We start from the raw sequence: 23,204 nt of genomic DNA, 5'->3' as shown, positions 1-23,204 counted from the left end.
GGCTCAAGCCTGCAATCCCGAAACATTGGGAGGCCAAGACGGGCAGATGGCTTAAGCCCAAGAGTTAGAGATCGGCCTAAGTAACACTGAGACCCCGTCTAGTCAGGCATAGTGGCAAGCGCCTATAGTCCCAAGTGCTCAGGAGGCTGAGGCAGGAGGATTGCTTGAGCCCAGGAAGTCGAGGCTGCAGTGAGCTGTGATCATACCACTGCACTCCAGCCTGAGGGACACAGCAAGACCCTGTCTCAAAAAAATTATTAAAATAATATAGGGCCCCGAGGTTCACTGAGTCATTGAGCTGCTAAATTCAGAGCTAAATAGAACACAATTAGTTCTTCTGAGAGCAGTCCTCTTTCTGGTACCGAGGATCAGAAAAGCCCATAAAATGTCACCAGGTATATTCCTCTGCTTTAGTTTATATCTATAAAGCAATAAACTAGAGGTAGGGAGTCTATTCTATTTTCTAGTATCTAGAAAAGGAAGTCCAAAGTCACAAATTCCCTCTCGGTCACATTAACCAACTGAATAAGCACCATTGGACAGAAATAAAATGCAAGCCACAAATAATTTAAAATTTTCTGGCAGTCACATTAGAAAAGGCAAAGAGAAGCAAGTGGAATTAATTTCTTTTTATTTTTTATTTTTGATTAGAGTCTTGCTCTGTTACCCAGGCTGCAGTGCAGTGGTGCGATCTCAGCTCACTGCAACCTCTGCCTCCTGGGTTCAAGTGATTCTCCTGCCTCAGCCTCCCGAGTAGCTGGGATTACATATGTGCGTTGCAACGCCGATCAAATTTTGTATTTTTCATAGAGATGGGGTTTCACCATACTGGCCATGCTGGTCTGGAACTCCTGACCTCAAGTGATCCACCTGTCTCGGCCTCCCAAAGTGCTGGGATTATAGGCATGAGCCACCACGCCTGGCCATTTCAGTAATATATTTTATTTAAGTCAATATACCCATAATATTCTCACTTCCATATCTAATAAACATAAAAGTGATTATTTTGGGTTTATATTTTACATGCTCAGTCTTTGAAATATGGAATGTATATTATCCTTATAGCACATTATTCAGGACTAGCCACTAGTAGTCAATAGCCACTCATGGCTAGTGGCTTCCATCTGGGACAGCACGGTTCTGAACATTCATTAAAATCCTCTGAGTTACCTCTTGCCAAGGTGAGAGGCAGGTCTGCAGCTATGGTTTGTAGAAATGAATCACTGAGGTTCTATATCTGGTCCTGCCAACACCATAATAAGTAGATTTGGGTGAGGTTTGCCTAATTCCCCCTGCTTCCGTCTTCCCATCTGCTGAGCTGCTAAATCGCCCTTCCTCTCTTCAATGATGAACCATGCCAAGTGTGAAGAATATGGGAGGCTGGGCGGGGTGGCTCACGCCTGTAATTCCAACACTTAGGGAGGCCAAGGCGGGCAGATCACTTGAGACCAGGAGCTCGAGACCAACCTGGCCAACATGGCAAAACCTAGTCTCTACTAAAAATATAAAAATTAGGCAGGAGAGGTGATACATGCCTGTAATTCCAGCTACTCGGGAAGCTAAGGCACAAGAATTGCAACTGCTTGAACCCGGGAGGCAGAGGTTGCAGTGAGCCAAGACTGTAACACTTGCACTCCAACCTAGAACTGTGTCAGCTTCAGCACTGAAAGTTTCACGTTCCGCCTGGGCGCAGTGGCTTATGCCTGTAATCCCGGCATTTTGAAAGGCTGAGCTGGGCAGATCACCCTGAGTTTGAGACCAGCCTGTCCAACATGGTGAAACTCTGTCTCTACTGAAAATACAACAATTAGCCAGGCATGGTGGTGCACACCTGTAATCCCAGCTACTCAGGAGTTTGAGGCAGGAGGATCGCTTGAACCCAGAAGGCAGAGATTGCAGTGAGTCAAAATGGTGCCACTGCACTCCAGAATGAGTGACAGAGCAAGATTCTATCTCAAAAATATATATATAAATTCCAATTTTTCGGGGGCATATCATACAAAGGTTTATAATTGTACCTGATGATTTTGTACATGATGGGGTTGGTGAAGAATGGCTCATCCAGCTCGTTGTGGCCCCACTGCCTGTAGCACAGCAGATCAATAATCACGTCCTTGCGGAACTGGCGTTGATATTCAAAAGCCAGTCGCGTGGCACGGACCACTTCCTCTGGGCTATCTCCATTGACATGGATGACGGCACAGCCCACAAGCTTCCCTGAAGGACAGAAGATCAAGATGAAACAGGACTGTTGACCCAGAATGACACTGGCCCCCTCTAAGCCCTGCTTCCTGCCCAGTCCTCACAGGTAGATATTGGTTTGGTTAACAACCCAAGCTTTGGAGACCAGATGGCAAGTTCAAGCTCTGGGACTCATTGTGTGACCTTGGTAAAGCTACAAATCTCAGCCTACTTATCTATAAACCAGGAATAGGAGCTGCTGCTTCTTAGTGATGTAAAGGTTCAATGAGTGAATGCATATCAGTATTAATGCCTAACAGTGCCTGGTAGACAGTAGTTAATATACATATTTTGTTATCATTATTATTACCATTACTATCTTCCCCCTGAGATAAAATGGTCATTAAAGGATGTACCCTAGAAAAAGATAAATTTTCTCCAAAGAAGCTCAAGAACGGATCTTCAGTATCTTCATCAAACTAACTACACAGACAAGCCCAAGAGGCATCCAGTCCAGGCTGTTGGCAAAAAAAGAGAATACTTCCTACCATCAAGGAGCCTTGTGATCTGTGAAACTGGAAATGGGTAATAACAGCCCTGTCTTTCTCTTAAGATGACCAATTTCAGCCCTGTGCAGTGGTTCACGCCTGTAATCTCAGCAATTTGGGAGGGTGAAGTGGGATCACATGAGACCAGAGTTTCAAGACCAGCTTGGCCAACACAGTGACACTCAATCTCTACAAAAATTTTTTTTTAATTGGATGTGGCTGGGAGTGGTCGCTCATGCCTATAATCCCAGCACTTTGGGAGGCCAATCACCTGAGGTCAGGAGTTTGGGACCAGCCTGACCAACACTGTGAAACCCCTCTCTACAAAAAATACAAAAATTAGCTGGGTGTGGTGCAGTCACCTGTAATCCCAACTACTCAGGAGGCTGAGGTAAGAGAATTGCTTGAACCTGGGAGGCAGAGATTGCAGTGAGCCAAGATGGCTTTATTGCACTCCAGCGTAGGCAACAAGCATGAAACTCTGTCTAAAAAAAAAAAAAAAAAAAAAATTAGCTGTGCATGGTGGCATGTGTCTGTAAGTCCCAGCTACTAAGGAGGCTGAGGAGGGAGGATCACTTGAGCCTGGGCTGTCAAGGCTGCAGTGAGCCATGATTGTACCACTGCACTCCAGCCTGAGTAACAGAGCCAGACTCTATCTCTCAAAAAAAAAAAAAACTACCAATGTCCATGGGTAAAAAACAAGCTGACTTTGATTCTTCACATCTTCTTTCTTTCTCTGAGATGGAATTTTACTCTTGTTGACCAGGCTAGAGTGCAATGGTGAGATCTCGGCTCACTGCAACCTCCGCCTCCTGGGTTCAAGCAATTCTCCTGCCTCAGCCTCCTGAGTAGCTGGGATTACAGGCATGCGCCACCATGCCCAGCTAATTTTGTATTTTTAGTGAGAGACAGGGTTTCTCCACGTTGGTCAGGCTGGTCTCAAACTCCCAACCTCAGGTGACCCACCTGCCTCGGCCTCCCAAAGTGCTGGGATTACAGGCGTGAGCCACTGTTCCAGGACTTACTTCTTTTTTTTTATGACAGAGTCTCATTCTGTCGCACATGATGCAGTGCACTCAGCTCAGTGCAATCTCTGCCTCCCAGGTTCAATCGATACTTCTGCTTCAGCTGCCCAAGTTGCTGAGAGTATACTACCCACCATGAAACCTGGCTAATTCCTATATATTTTTTATATATAGGATTTCTCCATATTGGCCAGGCTAGTCTTGAACTACTGACCTGAGGCGATCTGCCCACCTCAGCCTCCCAAAGTGCTGGGATTACAGGCACATGCCACCACACCCGGCCAAGTTTTGTATTTTTAGTAGAGACGGGGTTTCACCATGTTGGCCAGGCTGGTCTTGAACTCCACACCTTGTGATCTGCCCACCTCGGCCTCCCAAGGTGATGGAATTAGAGACGTGAGCCACCATGCCCAGCCTTCACATCTTATTTCTAACTACACTATTTGACCAAGTTTAGTGGTTGAACACATCCTTTTTCACTACGGCTCCTGGGCACTCCAAGTTTGAATACCCTAGAGATAAGGACTCTGGTGTTGTACTCATTGTGTTAATCTCTGATTTGCACCAGATCACCCATCCAGTTCTAAGAAATTTGAGATGGCACACTTGTGGCTCCATGCTTGTTTTATGTCCTTGGATTTAAAGATCACACTGACAGGCCGGGTGCAGAAAAAAATCAACCAGGCACCGTGTCTCAGACCTGCAATCTCAGCACTTTGGGAGGCTGAGGCAGGTGGATCATTTGAGGTCAAGAGTTCAAGTCCAGCCTGGCCAACATGATGAAACCCTGTCTATTACTAAAAATACAAAAATTAGCTGGGCACGGTGGCATGCGCCTATATTCCAGCTACTTGAGAGGCTGAGGCATGAGAACTGCTTGAACCCAGAAGGCAGAGGTTGCAGTGAGTGAAGATCATGTCATTGTACTCCAGCCTGGGTGACAGAGCAAGACTCTGTCTCAAAAAAATAAAAAAAAGAAATTAGCCAGATGTGGTCGTGCGCATGTGGAGTCCCAGCTACTCAGGATGCTGAGGCAGAAGAATCACTTGAACCCGTGAGGCAAAAGTTGGAGCGAGCTGAGATCGTGCCACTGCACTCCAGCCTAGATGACAGAGTAAGACTCCGTCTCAAAAAATTAACTAATTAATTAATTAAATGAAAGGAGGGATAACCAGCGAGGCTTATTGTTCTGTGTGCACTAAACACTTCCCTAGGAATTCCACGGCGGCCCCAGCAACGTCAGCTCCTCCCGGTGTTACGTACCAATATCGCTGCAGTATAAGGAAGACCTTCCTCTTTCGGCTGGAGTGGTATAACCCAGCTGGTTATTAACAATCAAATGCACACTCCCACCAATTCTGAAATGCGGGAGATTGGACAGAGTGAATGTTTCAGGAACAATCCCTTGACCACAGAAAGAAGCATCACCATGAACCTGAGTCATAAGGGAAGGGGAGGGGTGGGGAGAAAAGCAACATAAGGGATGAAGAAATTTAGGTTTCAAGTTGGACTACATTTTTTTTTTGAGACAGAGTCTTGCTCTGTCGCCCAGGCTAGAGTGCAATGGAATTATCTCAGCTCACTGCAACCTCTGTCTCCGGGTTCAAGTAATTCTCCTGCCTCAGCCTCCCAAGTAGTCCAGATTATAGGCATGGGCTACCGTGTCTGGCTAATATTTTGTATTTTGAGTAGAGACAGGGTTTCTCCATGTTGGTCAGGATGGTCCCGAACTCCTAACCTCAGGTAATCCACTGGCCTCTGCCTCCCAAAGTGCTGGGATTACAGGTGTGAGCCACCACGCCCAGCCTTGTTTTTCATGATTTTAAAGAAAATGTCATTTTCACCTTTTATTTCAGAAGTCAATCTTAAGATCAGCTCAATGTACCGGGTAAAACTGAAGGATTAAAATAGAGTATTATAAATCATGTGAAAGGTAAACAGAATGTCTGGCTAATGATTCCAAGATTTCTATTTAGAAACACCATATCAGGCCAGGTGCGGTGGCTCACACCTGTAATATCTACATTTTGGGAGGATGAGGTAGGAGCGTTACTTGAAGCCAGAAATTTGAAACCAGCTCGGCCAACATGGCAACATCATGTTTCTACAAAATAAAATAAAATAAATCAGCCAGGTAGGACGACATGCACCTGTGGGCCCAACTACTCAGGAGGCTGAGACAGGAAGATTGCTTGAGCCCAGGCATCTGAGGGTGCAGTGAATTATGACTGTGCCATGCACTCCTGCCTGCACAGCAGATTCAGACCCCATCTGGACAGAGAGGAAGGAAGGAAGGAAGGAAGGAAGGGAGGGAGGGAGGGAGGGAGGGAGGGAGGGAGGGAGGGAGGGAAGGAGGGAAGGGGGGAAGGGAGGGAGGGAGGGAGGGAGGGAGGGACAAAGGAGGGAAGGAAGGAAGGAAAGAAGGAAAGAAAAAGGGAGGGAGGGAAAGGAGGAAGGAAGGGAGGGAAGGAGGAAAGGAAGGAAGGAAAGGAAGGAGGAAGGAAGGAGGGAAGAAGGAAGGAAGGAAAGAAGGAAGGAAGAGAGAGAGGGAAGGCAGACCAGCCATATCATAATCAAATCCAATTCTGCCTACTCCCAATTTATTCACTACAAGTTTCTGGCCTGTGAAAAACTAAAATGCATAGGATAATGCAGCTATTCATAGACATAACAGAATATTCAATTGCCTTATATATTCATCTATTTCTGTGGAATTTGAAGACTAATTCTAAAATCCAGGATTCATTATCTCCTGTAGCTAAAGGAGACAATATAATTCTAAATATAAAGAAAATAAATATAATCATTTAATTATATTTAAATGAATACTTATAGAAGAAATGTGACCACAGCCCAAATCTCTAAAAGATATTTGTTGTGGCCAGGTACGGTGGCTTATGCCTGTAATTCCAGCAGTTTGGGAGGCTGAGGCGGGCGGATCACCTGAGGTTAGGAGTTTGAGACCAGCCTGACCAATACAGTGAAACCCTGACTTAAAAAAAAAAAAAGTGAAACCCTGACTTAAAAAAAAAAAAAAAAAGATACTTGTTGTGTTATAAAAACTGGGAGAGGGTAGAAGAAAGAACCACACTGATAATTTGTATTATTTGCCTTTATTCCAAAGGGCTTCATTTTAAAATAAACAAGGAAGAAAAAAAAATAGGCCAGGTGTGGTGGTTCACACCTGTAATCCCAACACTTTGGGAGGCCGAGGCAGGAGGATCACTTGAGGTCAGGAGTTCCAGACTAACCTGGCCAACATGGCGAAACCTTGTCTCTACTAAAAATACAAAAATTAGCTGGGCATGATGGTGGGTGCCTATAGTCCCAGCTACTCAGAAGGCTGAGGCAGGAGAATCACTTGAACCCAGGAGGTGGAGTCTGCAGTGAGCTGAGATTTCACCACTACACTCCAACCTGGGCAACAGAGCGAGACTCTGTCTCAAAAAAAAAAAAAAAAAAAAAAAAAAAAAGGCCCGCATGGTGTGGTGGCTCACGCCTGTAATCCAAGCACTTTGGAGGCCAAGGCGGGCAGATCACCTGAGGTCAGGAGTTCAAGACCAGCCTGACCAACATGGTGAAACCCCGTCTTTAAAAAAAAAAAAAAAAAAACCATAAAAAAGAAAAGGTAGGCCAGGTGTGGTGGCTCACACCTGTAATCCAAGCACTTTGGGAGGCCAAGGTGGGTGGAAAACTGCAGTGGAAGCCGCAGGCTAAGGCCAGTTGCCTAAAGACTAAACCTCATGAATCTGCCATTAGTTTTTAAAACAATCCCAGAATCTTTTTCCAAAAGGTCCTCTCAGTTTCATCATGAATGTCTCCCACCTGCTTTCAACCCTCCCAACCCACAGCTCTTCCCAGTTTTCCCCACCTCTAGCCTCATTTCCAGAAGCTCCAAGTACCTGTAAGCAAATGACTCTGTCCCCTGGCTGGGCCGTGCTGTCCGGAGAGTAGTCCCCATCTTTTCGAGACTGCTGCCTGCTGCGAGTTTTGCCCATGGCCACAGGGTTGACAGCCTCTAGGTGTGAGGGATTGGGCAGCATCGTCACGTGGAGGGGATGGTGCGCCCCGAAGTCCAGGTCCACAGAGGAGGTCAGGTGAGACAGGACATCTCCAGTGCCTGAGAAATTCTCTGGAAATTCACTTAAGCCTCGCATTTTACGGAACATTAGCTATCGTGGGTACACATAAAAGGAAAAAAATGGCATTCATTACAATGGAGACTAAGGAAGAATAAGTGCTTCGTTGAAATCATACAATAAAAAAGAAATTTTAAGGCCAGGAGTGGTGGATCACACCTGTAATTCCAGCACTTTGGGAGGCAGAGGTGGGAAGATCACTTGAGGTCAGGAATTCAGGACCAGCCCAGCCAACGTGGTGAGACCCCGTCTCTATTAAAAATACAAAAAATTAGCCAGGCATGGTGGCATGCCCCTGTAATCTCAGCTAGTTGAGAGGCTGAGGCATGAGAATCACTTGAACCTGGGAGGCAGAGGTTGCAGTGAGCTGAGATCATGCCATTGCACTCTAGCCTGAGTGACAGAGCAAGACTCATCTCAAATAAGTAAGAGTACATGGAAAATCAGTCCAAATACCAGCTCTGTCAATTAACTAAGCTGTCTAAGCTACCTTGGACCAACTGCTCATATGCTTAGTTGCCTTTCCTCTTCTTTTTTGAAACAGCATCTGGATCTGGATCTGCCTCCCAGGATGCAGGGCAGAGGTGCAATCTCAGCCCTCTGCAGCCTCTGTCTCTTGGACTCAGGAGATCTCCCAGTCCAGCCTCCTGAGTAGCTGGAACCATAGGTGTACCACCTAATTTTTTTGTTTGTAGAAACCATGCCACCATGCCTCCTAATTTTTATTTTTGTAGGGACAGTTTTTTTCTTAAGACGGGGTTTCACCATGTTGGTCAGGCTGGTCTTGAACTCCCGACCTCAGGTCATCCGCCCACCTTGGCCTCCAAAGTGCTTGGATTACAGGTGTGAGCCACCACGCCCGGCTGTAGGGACAGTTTTGCAAGGTTGCCCAAGCTAGTCTTGAACTCCTGGACTCAAGCACTCCTTTTGCCTCAGCTTCCCGAAGTGCCGGGATTACAGGTGTGAGTCACCATGCCCGCCTTAGTTGGCTCCCTAAAAGGAATGATGACCATGAGTTCTACTTTTTAAAATTTATTTCTAGCCGGGCGCAGTGGCTCACACCTGTAATCCTAGCACTTTGGGAGGCTGAGGAGGGTGGATCACCTGAGGTCAGGAGTTCAAGACCAGCCTGACCAATATGGTGAAACCCCATCTTTAAAAAAATAAAAATTTAAAAAAAAAAGGAAAAAAAATTATTTCTATTCAGGTAGCATCTTGCTTTGTTGCCCAGGCTAGAGTGCAGTAGTGAGATCATAGCTCACTGCAGCCTCAAACTCTTGGGTTCAAGTGATCCTCTGGCCTCAGTCTGCTGAGTCGCAGGGAACACAGGTGCATGCCACCATGATAGGCTAACTTATTTTATTTTGAGTAAAGACAAAGTCTCACTTTGTTATGCAGGGTAGTCTCAAACTCCTAGATTCAAGCCATCTTCCTGCCTGAGCCGCCCAACAGGCTGGAATTACAGGTGTAGCCACTGTGCCCAGCCATCACCATCACCATCCTTTATCACCAGAATAAAACCAGCAGTTTTGGCAGGGCGTGGTGGCTCATGCCTGTAATCGCAGCACTTTGGGAGGCCGAGGTGGTTGAATCACTTGAGGCCAGGAGTTTGAGACCAGCTTGGCCAACATGGTGAAACCCCATGTCTTAAAAAAAAAAAAAAAAATATATATATATACACACACACACACACACACACACACACATGTATACACACACACACACACACACACATATAACCAGCAGTTTTATTCTGTTACAACCAATCGTATAGTGCTGGTGAGAAACACGGCGAGTAACCTTACCTCTGGCGGGAACTGCAGTAGGCCTGTCAATAAATTCAGCCTCCCTCTATGCGGCATCCCAATGACGACATCAGTGACCCCATTGTAGGCTGACATCTTCAGCAGCTCATGGAAAAAGCCCATCATGCTTTCAGCGCCTTCGCCTCCATATCGCTTCACTGTGGAGAACTTGGTGGCCAGAAAGTGGTCAAACTCCTGCAGAACATCACAGCAGACGTGAGCTGCCAGGGGGCAGCCAGCTTCTCCGGTGGAAGGCAGGGAAGTCTGTGTGTGCTGTGAGATGGCCCCACATTCCCCAAGTGACCATAGCAGTGACACTTCACTACGTATCCCGGAGAGAGGCATAACAAGAACATAGCAGGATGGCTTTCCAGGGATCCCAGACAGTAGCAGGGGCCAAGGTAAATGGCCTGAGTGGCAGAATAACTCGCCCCTGGCCCGGCACAGTGGCTCACACCTGTAACCCCAGCTCTTAGGGAGGTCAAGGAGGGCAGATCATGAGGTCAGGCGTTCAAGACCAGCCTCACCAACGTGGTGAAATGCCATCTATACTAAAAATATAAAAATTAGCTGGGTGTGGTGGCGGGCACCTGTAATCCCAGTGACTCGGGAGGCTGAGGCAGGAGAATTGCTTGAACCCGGGAGGGGAGGCTGCAGTTAGCTGAGATCACATCACTGCACTCCAGACTGGGTGACAGAGCAAGACTCCGTCTCAAAAAAAAAAAAAAAATACAAAAAAGAATTAGATGGGTGTGGTGAAACATGCCTGTAGTACCAGCTACTCAGGAGGCTGAGGCAGGAGAATCACTTGAACCTGGGAGGTGGAGGTTGCAGTGAGCTTAGATCACACCACTGCACACCAGCCTGGCAACAGAGTGAGACTCTATTTCAACAAAATAAAATAAATAAAAATAAGACTTCAAGAAGTAAGGATTTGGCCGGGCGTGGTGACTCACACCTGTAATCCCAGCACTTTGGGAGGCCAAGGTGGGCAGATCACCTGAGGTCGGGAGTTCAAGACCGGCCTGACCAACATGGTGAAATTCCGTCTTTTTTTTAAAAAAAAAAGAAGAAAAAGTAAGGATTTATTTTTGTTTGTTTGTTTTTGGTTTTGCTTTTTTTTTTTTAAGATGGAGTCTCACTCTTAAAAAAGAGTCTCCAGTTGCCCAGACTGGAGTGCAGTGGTGCAATCTCAGCTCACTGAAACCTCTGCCTCCCGTATTCAAGTGATTCTTCTGCCTCACCTTCCCAAGTAGCTGGGACTACAGGTATACTCCACCACGTCCAGCTAATTTTTTGTATTTTTTTTAGTGAAGACAGGGTATCACTATGTTAGCCAGGCTGGTCTCGAACTTCTGACCTCAAGCAATATGCCCATGTCAGCCTCCCAAAGTGCTGGGATGACAGGTGTGAGCTACCGCGCCCAGTCAGAAGTAAGGTCTTAAGGATCTTGTCATCTTTTATAGAGTGAGTAGACACATACCCGAGAAGTATTTTGGCTCTGAGGAGAGCCAACAGGTCAATATTTCGGCAATCAACATTTTCCTACTTAGAATAAAGTGATATGCTCAGAACAAGGATCTCTGAGGAAAAACAAAAGAATAAAATGGTGTGGGTGTTATATGATCTGTTGTGTTGAAGTAATGAGGGGTGAATGGGGTTAAGTACAGAGTTAACGGCCCCATTTCCTCTCTTCAATAGATATATGTCTTTCTTTTTTTTTTTTTTAAGATGGGGTTTCACCATGATGGCCAGGCTGGACTTGAACTCCTGACCTCAGGTGATCCACCCACCTTGGCCTCCCAAAGTGCTGGGATTACAGGTCTGAGTCATCGAGCCCGGCCTGGTTTTTTTTTTTTTTTTTTTTTTTTTTTTTTTGAGACGGAGTCTAGCTCGATCACCAGGCTGGAGTTCAGTGGCACCATCTCGGCTCACTGCAACCTCCACCTCCCAGGTTCAAGTGATTCACCTGCCTCAGCCTCCTGAGGAGCTGGGATTACAGGTGTGCACCACCACGTCCAGCTAATTTTTGTATTTATAGTAGAGATGGGGTTTCACCATTTTGGCCAGGCTGGTCTCAAACTCCTGACTTCATGGTCCGCCTCAGCCTTCCAAAGTGCTGGGATTACAGGTGTGAGCCACAGCCCCCGGCCTTTTTTTTTTTTTTGAGAGGGAGTCTCGCTCTATCACCCAGGCTGGAGTGCAGTAGTGCGATCTCAGCTCACTGCAGCCTCTACCTCCCAAGTTCCAGGGATTCTCATGCCTCACCCTCCTGACTAGCTGGGATTACAGGTGTGCACCACCACACCTTGCTAATTTTTGTATTTTTAGTAAAGACGAGGTTTCCCTATGTCTGCCAGGCTATATATCTTTACAGGCAGTGAGCTGACCTCTGCCCTTGCTATCAGATGCTCCTTTTTTACCTGAGATTCCAGCATTAGTTTCGACAGATGTTTCCGCTCTTCTGTAGTAAATGTCTCCCTTTGCACTTCCTCAAACCGCCTGGCAAACCAGTCTTTCTCCTCCTGGCTCTGAAGCTGGGCGGTTTCAATAGAAATCTGCCCACAGTAGATTTGATTGAGATAGGCTAACACTTCTGCAAGTGAGGCTTCTTCCTTCCCCATGTTCAATAACCCTGTGAAATACAATCAAAGGGGTCATTTTAAAAAATAATCAGTCATGTGGCAAGTTAACTCTAGAACATACCAAAATAATTACTTCAACGCACAATACTTTGCTCTTTTCTTTTTTCTATTTTTTTTTCAATTGAGACAGTGTCTCGCTCTGTTTCCCAGACTCCAGGCTGGAGTGCAATGGTGCAGTCTAGGCTCACTGCAACCTCTGCCTCCTGGGTTCAATCGATTCTCCTGCCTCAGCCTCTCTAGCAGCTGGGATTACAGGCACCCGCCACTATGCCCAGCTAATTTTTTTTGTTATTGTTGGTATTTTTAGTAGAAACCAGGTTTCACCATTTTAGTCAGGCTGGTTTCGAACTCCTGACCTCAGGTGATCCACCCATCTCGGCCTCCCAAAGTGCTGGCATTACAGGCATGAGCCACTGTGCCCAGCCGAGTGCTTTGTTCTTAATAACTTGGATCATTATTAATGCTTATCTAGGTTTTTTTCTGAAGAAAAACTAAAAATATGGTCAAAGGTCATGCAGTAGTAAAACTAGGCGGGGGAGACCCCCACTTCCTTCACGAGAACAGATCCTGTTGCTTTATGCCAAGTGTTGCTTCTACAGTAATTTGGTTTTTTTGGTGACAGAGTTTTTGCTCTTGTTGCCCAGGCTTGAATGTAGTAGCACCATCTTGGCTCACTGCAACCTCTGCCTTACAGGTTCAAGTGATTCTCCTGCCTCAGCTTCCCAAGTAGCTGGGACTACAGGTGTCCACCACCATGTCTGGCTAACTTTTGTAGTTTTAGTAGAGACGGGATTTCCCCATGTTGGTCATGCTGGTCTCCAACTCCTGACCTCATGTGATCCTCTTGCCTCTGCCTCCCAAAGTGCTGAGATTACAGGCGTGAGCCACTGTGCCAGGCCCCAAAGTTTACTTTATATTGCTTAGCAAGCTTGCCCAACCCACAGCCCACAGGCTGCATGTGGCCCAGGACAGCTTTGAATATGGCCCACCATAGATGAGTAAACTTTCTTAAAACATTGTGAGATTTTCAGGGGCTGGTCGCAGTGGCTCATGCCTGTAATCCCAGCACTTTGGGAGGCTGAGGCAGGCAGATCACGAGGTCAGAAGTTCGAGACCAGTCTGGCCAACATGGTGAAACCCCATCTCTACTAAAAATACAAAAATTAGTTGGGCGTGGTGGCAGGCACCTGTAATCCCAGCTACTCGGGAGGCTGAGACAGGAGAACGGCTTAAAACAGGAAGGCAGAGGTTGCAGTGAGCCGAGATTACGCTACTGCACTCCAGCCTGGGCAACAGAGTGAGACTCAGTCTCAAAAAAAAAAATTGTGAGATTTTCTTTGCAATTTTTTTAAGCTCATTAGCTATCATTGGTGTTAGCATATTTTACATGTGGCCCAAGACAATTCTTCTTCCAATGTGGCCCAAAAAAAGCCAAAAGATTGGACACTTCTGGCTTATGATTTCTTATGACAAGTTTATTGTATTTTTTTTAATAAAAGTATTTAAAGTATTGGCCTTGGAGGGAGGGAGATGCATCACCACTATATTCCAACTGAGCCACGAATCATGTAGCTTCATGTTTTCTACATTTACTGGTTTGCTTTTATGAGGTGCTGAAGAATCAATTCTATCTGCAGAGGTTCAAGAAAAGGGCCTTTGGAGGCCCATCTCAGAAAAAAACAAAGAGAGAGAGACAACTACCATCTTGCAAAGCCCAGGTAACCCTCAGAACCCTGAGACACTGAAATGATTGTTGAGGGTTTAAAAGCCATTACACCTTGGGGTAGTTTATTACACAGCATTAGGTGCCTGAAGCATAACTCACTGATACACACAATCAGAATTTGACATTTGCAAGATTAACTTTAAAAAGTAACATGAGGTAGGATCCTGAAATCATGACTGATGATGCAGGCCCAACTTTTTCTAAGTTCCCAGGCTGGGAGAGAAAATAGAATGAGGGGGTGCAGGCTTTGGAAGGGAAGCATCCCTGGATTTCCCACCCCCTGCCACTGAGCCGCTAGGGCTACAGACTTCTCTGAGTTAGTTTCCCCATCTACAAAATAAAGAGAACAATAACTACTTTTGAGGGTGGTTTTGAGAATAAATTAACATATGTTAAGCACATGGCACTTCAGAGTTCAAAGTTGTTTGTTTGTTGTTTTCTTCAGACAGGGTGTCCAAACTCTGTTGCCCAGGCTGGAATGCAGATCAAGGCTCACTGCGGCCTTGACTTTCCCAGGCTCAAGCCCTCCTCCCATCCCAGCTTCCTGAGTACCTGCAACTACGGGCGTGCACCCCATGCTCAGCTACGTGTGTGCGCGCACGCCCGTCTCACTATGTTGCCCAGGTTGGTCTCAAACTCCTGTGCTCAAATGATCCTCCCACCCTGGGCTCCCAAAATGCTGGGATTATGTGTGTCAGCCACTGGGTCCAGTCAACTCAATGTCTGTGAACCTTGAGAAAATAGGCCTCGTCAGAACGTCTAGTATCCCAAGAACCCTCCTCCCTGACCGTACTTCGACGTGCCCCTCCGGTCTCCTCACGTCTGTGGGAGGCTCAGTTCTGGCAGCGATGCCGCTTCTTCAAGAACAGAGGCAGGGCCCCTGCCTGGTGTGCAGCTCCGAGCTCCCGCCTGCAGCGCAGCAGCCATACCTGCCGTGTGGAAGGGTCCCTGCAGCGTCTGCACCAGAGCTTGGATTTCAGGCACGTTCTCCAGCAGGGCTTGTCCACTGAAGAGGGGGTTGATTTTGGCAGCTTTATGACCATGCTCTCGATATACTGTCACCAACCTGGCCAGACCATGATCAACTAAATCAGGGGAAAATTCAAAAATACAGTTTAGGAGATGATTGCAAATCACAAAAATCAGCTTTTCAAAGAAGCTCTTACAGCCCTAGGCACCTTATTTATTTATTTATTTAATTTATTTATTTATTTTAGAGACAGGGTCTTGCTCTGTCACCAGGCTGGGGTGCAATGGCACGATCTCGGCTAACTGCAACCTCTGCCTCCCAGGTTCAAGCGATCCTTCTGCCTCAACCTCCTGAGTAGCTGGGACTATAGGCATGCACCACCACATCTGGCTAATTTTTTTTTTTTTTTGGTAGAGATGGACTTTTACCATGTTGCCCAGGCCTGTCTTGAACCCCTCAGCTCAAGTGATTCACTTACCTTGGCCTCCCAAAGAAGGCCAAGAAACACATTTTTACAATTTGTGTTTTTATTTTCAGAACCCAAAGGCAACTGTTAGCATATTTTGAACTTTTTTTTTTTTTTTCAGAGACAGAGTCTTGTTCTGTTGCCCAGGCTGGATGCAGTGGCGCAATCTCAGCTTACTGCAACCTCCGCCTCCTGGGTTCAAACAATTCTCTGCAACTCCCGAGTAGCTGGGATTACAGGTGCGTGCCACCACGCCTGGCTAATTTTTGTGGGTTTTTTGTTGTTGTTTTGTTTTTGTTTTTCTGAGATGGAGTCTCGCTCCGTTGCCAGGCTGGAGTGTGGTGGCACAATCTTGACTCATTGCAACCTCTGCTTCCCAGGTTCAAGCGATTCTTCTGGCTCAGTCTCCTGAGTAGCTGGGATTACAGGCACATGGCACCACATCCGGATAATTTTTGTATTTTTAGTAGAGACAGGGTTTTACCATGTTGCCCAGGCTGGTCTCGAACTCCTGACCTCAGGTGATCCACTCACCTTGGCCTCCCAAAGTGCTGGGATTACAGGGGTGAGCCACAGCACCTGGCCTACTGATTCTATTTCTAACTACTCACTAGCCAGGCTGCTAATGATACTTTAGAACGCTGACACAGGAGTTGGCACAAAAGAACCTTGCTTGTCCCAAAAGAACATGAGGCATGTAGCAGTTTGGCACCAGCAGAGAGAGAAAGTCCTCTCCCACATCAGGAACTTTCTCCAACACCCTGGCAACCTATGCTCCTGCAGACCGCCATGTCTTCGGGAGTTTCTTCTTCCACCAACCCTATTTCCAACCCCTTCCCTCTCTGCCTCCAGCCCTTCCACTGAGAACTCTGGCACTAGGTTTCATCAAGAACAAACCTCCCTGAATGTTCCTCACACTCTAGCCTTCATCAGAACTTGGCTGTTCCCAGAGAGTGCAAGTATAAGGTGAAGCTACACAGTGACCCTCATCTGCACCCTCCAATCTTGAAGACAAAGGCAGGTCCTCCTCATTCTTCACTGACATCTCCCTATTGTTAGTTCTCTCTTTATAAAACCCCAGTCCTCTGACGGACAAGAAATGGCACTAACTCATCTCCAGTTGCCGAGAGCCATTAAAAAATAATACTGTAGGCTGGGCACAGTGGCTCATGCCTGTAATCCCAGCACTTTGGGAGGCTAAGGCGGGGGGATAAGGAGGTCAGGAGTTTGAAACCAGCCTGGCCAACATAGTGAAACCCCATCTCTACTAAAAATAATAGCTGAGCATGGTGGCATGTGCCCGTAGTCACAGCTACTGGGGAGGCTGAGACAGGAGAATCACTTGAACCTGGAAGAAGGAGATTGCAGTGAGCCAAGATCTCACCACTGCACTTCAACTTGGGTGACAGAGTGAGACTTCATCTCAAAAATAATACTAATAATAATATTGTAGAAGAATGATTAATTAAAAAGCATCAAGACTTAAGGAATGGCTGGGTGCAGTGGCTCATGCCTATAATCCCAGCACTTTGGGAGGCTGAGGCAGGCGGATCACCTGAGATCAGAGTTTGAGACCAGCCTGGCCCACAGGGTGAAACCCCGTCTGTATTAAAAATAAGAAAATTAGCCAGGCGTGGTGGCAGGTGCTTGTAATCCCAGCTATTCGGAAGACTGAGCCAGAAGATTCACTTGATTCCACGAGGTGGAGTTTGCAGTGAGCTGAGATGGTACCACTGCACTCCATCCTGGGCCACAGAGTGAGACTGTCTCAAAAAACAAGTAAACAAACAAAATCAGCTAGGCATGGTGGCGTATGCTTGTAGTCCCAGCTACTTGGGAGGCTAAGGTAGGAGGATCACCTGAGCCCAGGAAGTCAAGGCTGGAGTAAGCTATGATCATGTCACTGCACTCCAGCCTGGGCAAGAGAGAAAGACCCTGTCTCAAGAAAAAAACAAAAAATAAAAAATCTTTAGCTTTGTTGGGTCTGGGTTTGTGCTCTAGAATTAGCTATATTTTCAAAAATCTCTCATGCATTCAGGTTTTCCTCAAATGTTTTTTTCTGACTCCAGTAAAGGCTCCTCTCATTCTCAATACGCAACATCTCTACAATCTCACTTCAGCTACCAAACTCGGTCACAAATGAAGTAACCACTGACCTGGAAACCCACGGCTACCATCTCCTGAGGGTCTCCAAATTCTGTCATTTTTCATAACAGAGGGCTCATATCCTCTGTGATAAAATGTACACCCGTGAATCACCATGGTGGACATTTTAAACCAACCTCCATTTTAAATTGGCATTGTCAATAAATTCAAGTTTCCATGGAAACTGAGGTTGACAGAGGTAAAAGTACAAGCTGTTACAAATAGCTAGTTACAAAGAACACTCATCATGGGTCAAATTTTAACTGGTGAAACCACTGCCATCCAAAAGGTTATTAGAGGCAAATTCAATATCTATTTAATTATTAATTAATTAACTAACTAATTTATTTATTTATTTTTTGAGACGGAGTTTCGCTCTTGTTACCCAGGCTGGAGTGCAATGGCACGATCTCGGCTCACTGCAACCTCCGCCTCCTGGGTTCAAGCAATTCTCCTGCCTCAGCCTCCCGAGTAGCTGGGACTACAGGCAAGCAACACCATGCCCAGCTAATTTTTGTATTTTTAGTAGAGACGTGGTTTCACCTTGTTGACCAGGATGGTCTTGATCTCTTGACCTCGTGATCCACCCACCTCGGCCTTCCAAAGTGCTGGGATTATAGGCGTGAGCCACCGTGCCCGACCCTATTAATTTATTTTTACTTATTTATTTATTTATTTTTTGAGACACAGTCTTGCTCTATCACCGAGGCTGGAGTGCAGTGGCACGATCTCACCTCACTGCAACCTCAGCCTCCCAGGTTCAAGTGATTCTCCTGCCTCAGCCTCCCGAGTAGTTTGGACCACAGGCACCAGCCACCACGTCTGGTTAATTTTTATATTTTTAGTAGAGATGGGTTTTCGCCATGTTGGCCAAGCTGGTATCCAACTCCTGATCCAGATGACCCTCCCGCCTTGGCCTCCCAAAGTGCTGGGATTACAGGCATGAGCCACCGTGCCTGGCCTACTTATTTTTTGAGATAGTCTTGCTCTGTCGCCCAGGCTGGAGTGCAATGGCATGATCTCAGCTCACTGTAACCTCTGCCTCCCAGGTTCAAGCAATTCTCATGTCTCAACCTCCCAAGTTTAGTAGCTGGGACTTACAGGTGTGCACCACCACACTCAGCTAATTTCTGTATTTTTTTAGTAGAGATGGGGTTTCACCATGTTGGCCAGGCTAGTCCTTAACTCCTGATGTCAAGAGATGCTCCCATCTCAGCTTCCCAAAGTGCTGGGATTATAAGCATGAGCCACCAAGCCCAGCCTCATATCTGAGTAAAGCTTTAATGAGGCCAGGCGTGGTATCTCACACTTGTAATCCTAGCACCTTGGGAGGCTGAGGCGGGTGGATTGCCTGAGCTCAGGAATTCATCTGTGAAACACTGTCTTTACTAAAATAAAAAAAAAAAAAAAAAGTAGCTGGGTGTGGCGGCCTGGGTCCCAGGTACTTGGGAGGCTGAGGTAGGAGAATCACTTGAACTCAGGAGGTGGAGATTACAGTGAGCCAAGATCGTGCCATTGCACTCCAGCCTGGGTGACCAGCCTGGGTGAAAGTGAGACTCTGTCTCCAAAAAAAAAAGTCTTAATAAAAGGGAAGTCTTAGTGAACCATGTGGTCCTATGTAAACATGTATTTTAGTCAAGACAAATATATGAAGAAAGAAGGCAAAGGACAGAGACGGGCAGGAAGGTCTATAACATTGACTGTATCTCCTCCCTCTTCACTGTTGGTCACCTCTGATGTCGAGACGCCATGGGTCCATTTCTAGTAGGATTTGTCCTTTGACTTAATTTGCCAATACCAAAAAAGTGATGTATGTGATCCATGGCATGAACATTCCTCTCAACCAAGAGGCTACTTTTTAGGATAACTGGCAGATATCACGGAAAAGACAAAATCGTTCAAATTCTCAACCTCCTGGTCTAATGCCTAGAACTGACCATATGCCAGTCTCAACTGTTACCATCAGCAAAAAAGAAGTTATTCTAAAACACAGTAAGAGCTGGGTGCAGTGGCTAATGCCTTTGATCTCAACACTTTGAGAGGCTGAGATGGGAGCACCACTTGAGTCCAGAAGTTTGAGACCAGCCTAGGCAACATAGTGAGACTCTATCTCTACAAAAAACTTTTTAAAAATTAGCCAAGAGCGATCTTGGCTCGCACTTGTAATCCCAGCACTTTGGGAGGCCAAGGTGGGCAGATCACCTGAGGTCAAGAGTTCGAGACCATCCTGAGGGAGGCTGAGGCAGGAGAATCACTTGAACCCAAGAGGCAGAGGTTGCAACGAGCCAAGATTGCGCCATTGCACTCCAGCCTGGGCAACAAGAGGAAAACTACATCTCAAAAAAAAAAAAATTTAGCCATGCATGGTGGCATGCCACGCACCTGTAGTCCCTGCTACCTGGAAAGCTGAGGTCACTTGAACCCCAGAAGTTGAGGCTGCAGTGAGCTGTGATTGCACCACTGCACTCCAGATTAGATGCCATAGCAAGACCTCATCTCAAAAAATAAAAATAGACCAGGCGAAGTGGCTCATGTCTGTAATCCCAGCACGTTAGGAGGCCAAGGTGGGCAGATCACAAGGTCAGGAGTTTGAGACCAGCCTGGCCAACATGGTGGAACCCTGTCTCTATTAAAAATACAAAAATTAGCCTGGTGTGGTGGCATGCGCCTGTAGTCCCTGCTATTCAGGAGGCTGAGCACAAGAATCACTCGAACCTAGGAGATGGAGGTTGCAGTGAGCTGAGATCATGCCACTGCACTCCACTCTGGACAACAGAGTAAGACTCTGTCTCAAAAAAAAAAAAGAGGGGGTACTCTCTGTGGCCCTGGCAAGGTTGCACAAGTAGAAGCAATTAGAAGAGGCAGTTTTGAAGAGGCTGTCTTAGTACTCTCAACCTCTCCTCACCATTTAGAGGCATTCTCTGTTAGACAATGAGCCAGCTCAGCCTTAATGATCAGATGAAAGGTGTGGGCTTCCCACACAAGCCTATTGTTTCAGATGGTCTCGAGGTAAACTCCATTATGTTTAGACAGCTGAATGGTAAAGCACAGAAGCAGCAAATAAAAAAACCAGCATTTTCAGCTTCAAAATTCTGTCAAGATGAGATATTTGACTGTGGCAACCCGCTTATAGAATCACCAGAAACAGGGCCAGGCGCGGTGGCTCATGCCGTAATCCCAGCACTTTGGGAGGCTGAGGTGGGCATACCATCAGAGGTCATGAGTTCAAGACCAGCCTGGCCAACATGGTGAAACCCTGTCTCTACTAATAATACAAAAATTAGCCAGGTGTGGTGGCAGGTGCCTGTAATCCCAGCTACTTTGGAGGCTGAGACAGGAGAATCGCTTGAACAAGGAAGACAGAGGTTGCAGTGAGCCAAGATGGTGCTCTGCACTCCAGCCTGGGCAACAGAGCCAGACTCTGTCTTAGGGGGGAAAAAAAAGAGAGAGAGAGATAAGGTTTATTTTAAATGTCCTCCAAAGTGAAGAGCAAAATATTGAAGTTCCATTGTGTAATTGATGCAAGATTCAAAGGTCAGGTGCCCAGAAGATAAAGGGAATCTTCAACGTTCATCTCATAAACGGATCAAAGATGCCAAATGGTTTTTCTCTAATAAGCAATCTGTATTTACCTTCTACTCCGTGAGGATGAATGATACAATAATTTTAGAGCATAAATCAAGTACTCAAAATTAGTCTTGCAAATGAGTATGCAACATAAGTTCCAAAAACTGATAATCATGACTGTTAATTCATTAAAACCATCAGCACATATCAAGGTGTCAATAGAGTGGCTAAAAGAAAAAGAAAGCTCAGCAGCACACAGTTCCAAATTCAGCAAACAGTTAAACTCTGAAATTACAGTAACAGACTAGCTACAAGGAGACAACGATAATAAATAGCATGCTGTCTTCCAAGACTGGAACTAACTGCCCACTTCTCCCAGGCAGCACAGTCTTGGACCCCCACATCTGCTCACATAAGAGCCTCAGAGATGGTCCTGGAAATGTATCATTGGGAGACCTTAAAACTTGACTTCTCCCACAGTCCCACCTCATTAAAGAGTTGGTTTTCCAGGCTGGGTACAATGGCTCAGCCTGTAATCCCAACATGTTGGGAGGCCGAGGCTGGAGGATCAGCTTGAGCTCAGGAGTTCAAGACCAGCCTGGGCAACATGGTGGGATCCCATCTCTAGTAAAAATGATTTAAAAAAAAAAAAAGGCCGGGTGTGATGGCTCACGCCTGTAATCCGAGCACTTTGAGAGGCCGGGTGGATTGCCTGAGGTCAGAAGTTCGAGACCAGTCTGGCCAACGTGGTGAAATCCGGTCTCTATTAAAAATATAAAAAATTAGCCGGGCATGGTGGCATGACAGAACGAGACTGTCTCAAAAAAGAAAAAAAAAGGCAGGCGTGGTCATACCTCTGTGTCCCCAGCTACTCAGAAAGCTGAGGTGGGAGGATCGCTTGAGCCCAGGAGTTCGAGGCTGCAGTGAGCTGTGGTTGCAGCCTTGCACCCAGCTTGAGGGACAGAGCGAGATCCTCTTATGAAAACAATAAAAATAGAAAAATCGAGTTAGTCTCTCATACGTTTCCAACAAAGGAAAGAAAAGCCCTTCCAAAACCAGGTCTGGACCAGCAAGATGGGGAGACCACCCAAGCGGGGACCTCAAGAATCCTCAGTAGCAGAGGCTGGACCAGGTATGACCCCGACACTGAGCACCCACGCCCACCCTCTGCTCTCCTCACCTCCCCCTCCTCCCTACGGGCCGCGCGTTCAGGCCGGCGGCCGGCTCCCCGACCCCGACACCCCACCGCAAGTCGGCCAGGGAGGCTTCGGCATCCCAGCCCCCGCTCCCACCGCTCGGGGCCCATCCCCGACCTGGGGGGTGCTCCAGGGCGCCCCGGGGCTCGCGGCTCTCGGGCTTCCTCGGCCGATAGCCATAAACGCCCCGCTCGGTCTGGTAGCTGCGCCAGAGGAGAGGGGGGGCCCGGCCAAGGCCCCGTCGTGCTGCAGCCACAGTGGCCGAGGCCATGTCCACCAGATCTCCTGGCCGGGACGCTGAGGCGAGAGGCCCAGATGGTCCCACCAGGCCTTGGGAAATCCGGGACTCGCCACTAGGAGGCCGGAGCCCCGCCCCCAGACAACGCCCCCGCACCTGATTGGCCGACGGGCCGGATCCTCTAAGCCAATCCGAGGCAACGGCACAAGCAGCGAACCACGCCCAGGATTGGGGCGGGACCCCAGGGCGGTGTGGGCGGCTGAGACCGCTGTGCTCCCGCACAAAGGGGATGTAAGTGTCCCGCCGGGCGGTACCTGCTCCCGATACAAAACTGGATGTAGCTGAAGCGCCTGCAGTCTCCCGCCAGGAATGTTCAACCATCACGCCTCTGCCCAACCGCATAGACACAGGCTAGGTGGTCTGTTATAGAAAGGACTTATCAGCCACAGGGTGGGTGGGAAGTGACTGGGACTGAGACCAAGGGACACAAAAAGGAAAGGTTATTTGGGGCAGCTAGAAAATCAATATCCCTTTTTGTTTGTTTGTTTTCTTT

The 23,204-nt window shown here is 47.0% G+C and overlaps 1 protein-coding gene across 2 annotated transcripts in view; it reads right to left on the bottom strand.

Annotated features, from left to right (window-relative positions):
* Window positions 1–22,741, bottom strand: part of DHTKD1 (dehydrogenase E1 and transketolase domain containing 1) — a 54,041-nt gene extending 31,300 nt beyond the window's left edge. For both annotated transcript variants that reach the window (XM_035252788.3, XM_078329474.1), the window contains exons 1-7: window positions 22,531–22,741; window positions 14,999–15,154; window positions 12,122–12,333; window positions 9,699–9,893; window positions 7,657–7,926; window positions 5,018–5,189; window positions 2,019–2,217 (exon numbers count right to left, since the gene is read on the bottom strand). In XM_035252788.3, the coding sequence (XP_035108679.1) occupies window positions 2,019–2,217; window positions 5,018–5,189; window positions 7,657–7,926; window positions 9,699–9,893; window positions 12,122–12,333; window positions 14,999–15,154; window positions 22,531–22,684 (1,358 nt within the window). In that variant the 5' untranslated portion in view covers window positions 22,685–22,741. The remainder of the gene's footprint in view (window positions 1–2,018; window positions 2,218–5,017; window positions 5,190–7,656; window positions 7,927–9,698; window positions 9,894–12,121; window positions 12,334–14,998; window positions 15,155–22,530) is intronic.
* Between the last annotated feature and the right edge of the window lie 463 nt (window positions 22,742–23,204).

Source organism: Callithrix jacchus, chromosome 7 (assembly GCF_049354715.1).
Source record: "Callithrix jacchus isolate 240 chromosome 7, calJac240_pri, whole genome shotgun sequence".
NCBI classification, from domain to species: domain Eukaryota; kingdom Metazoa; phylum Chordata; class Mammalia; order Primates; family Cebidae; genus Callithrix; species Callithrix jacchus.
This window is presented reverse-complemented; position numbering and strand designations above follow the sequence as displayed.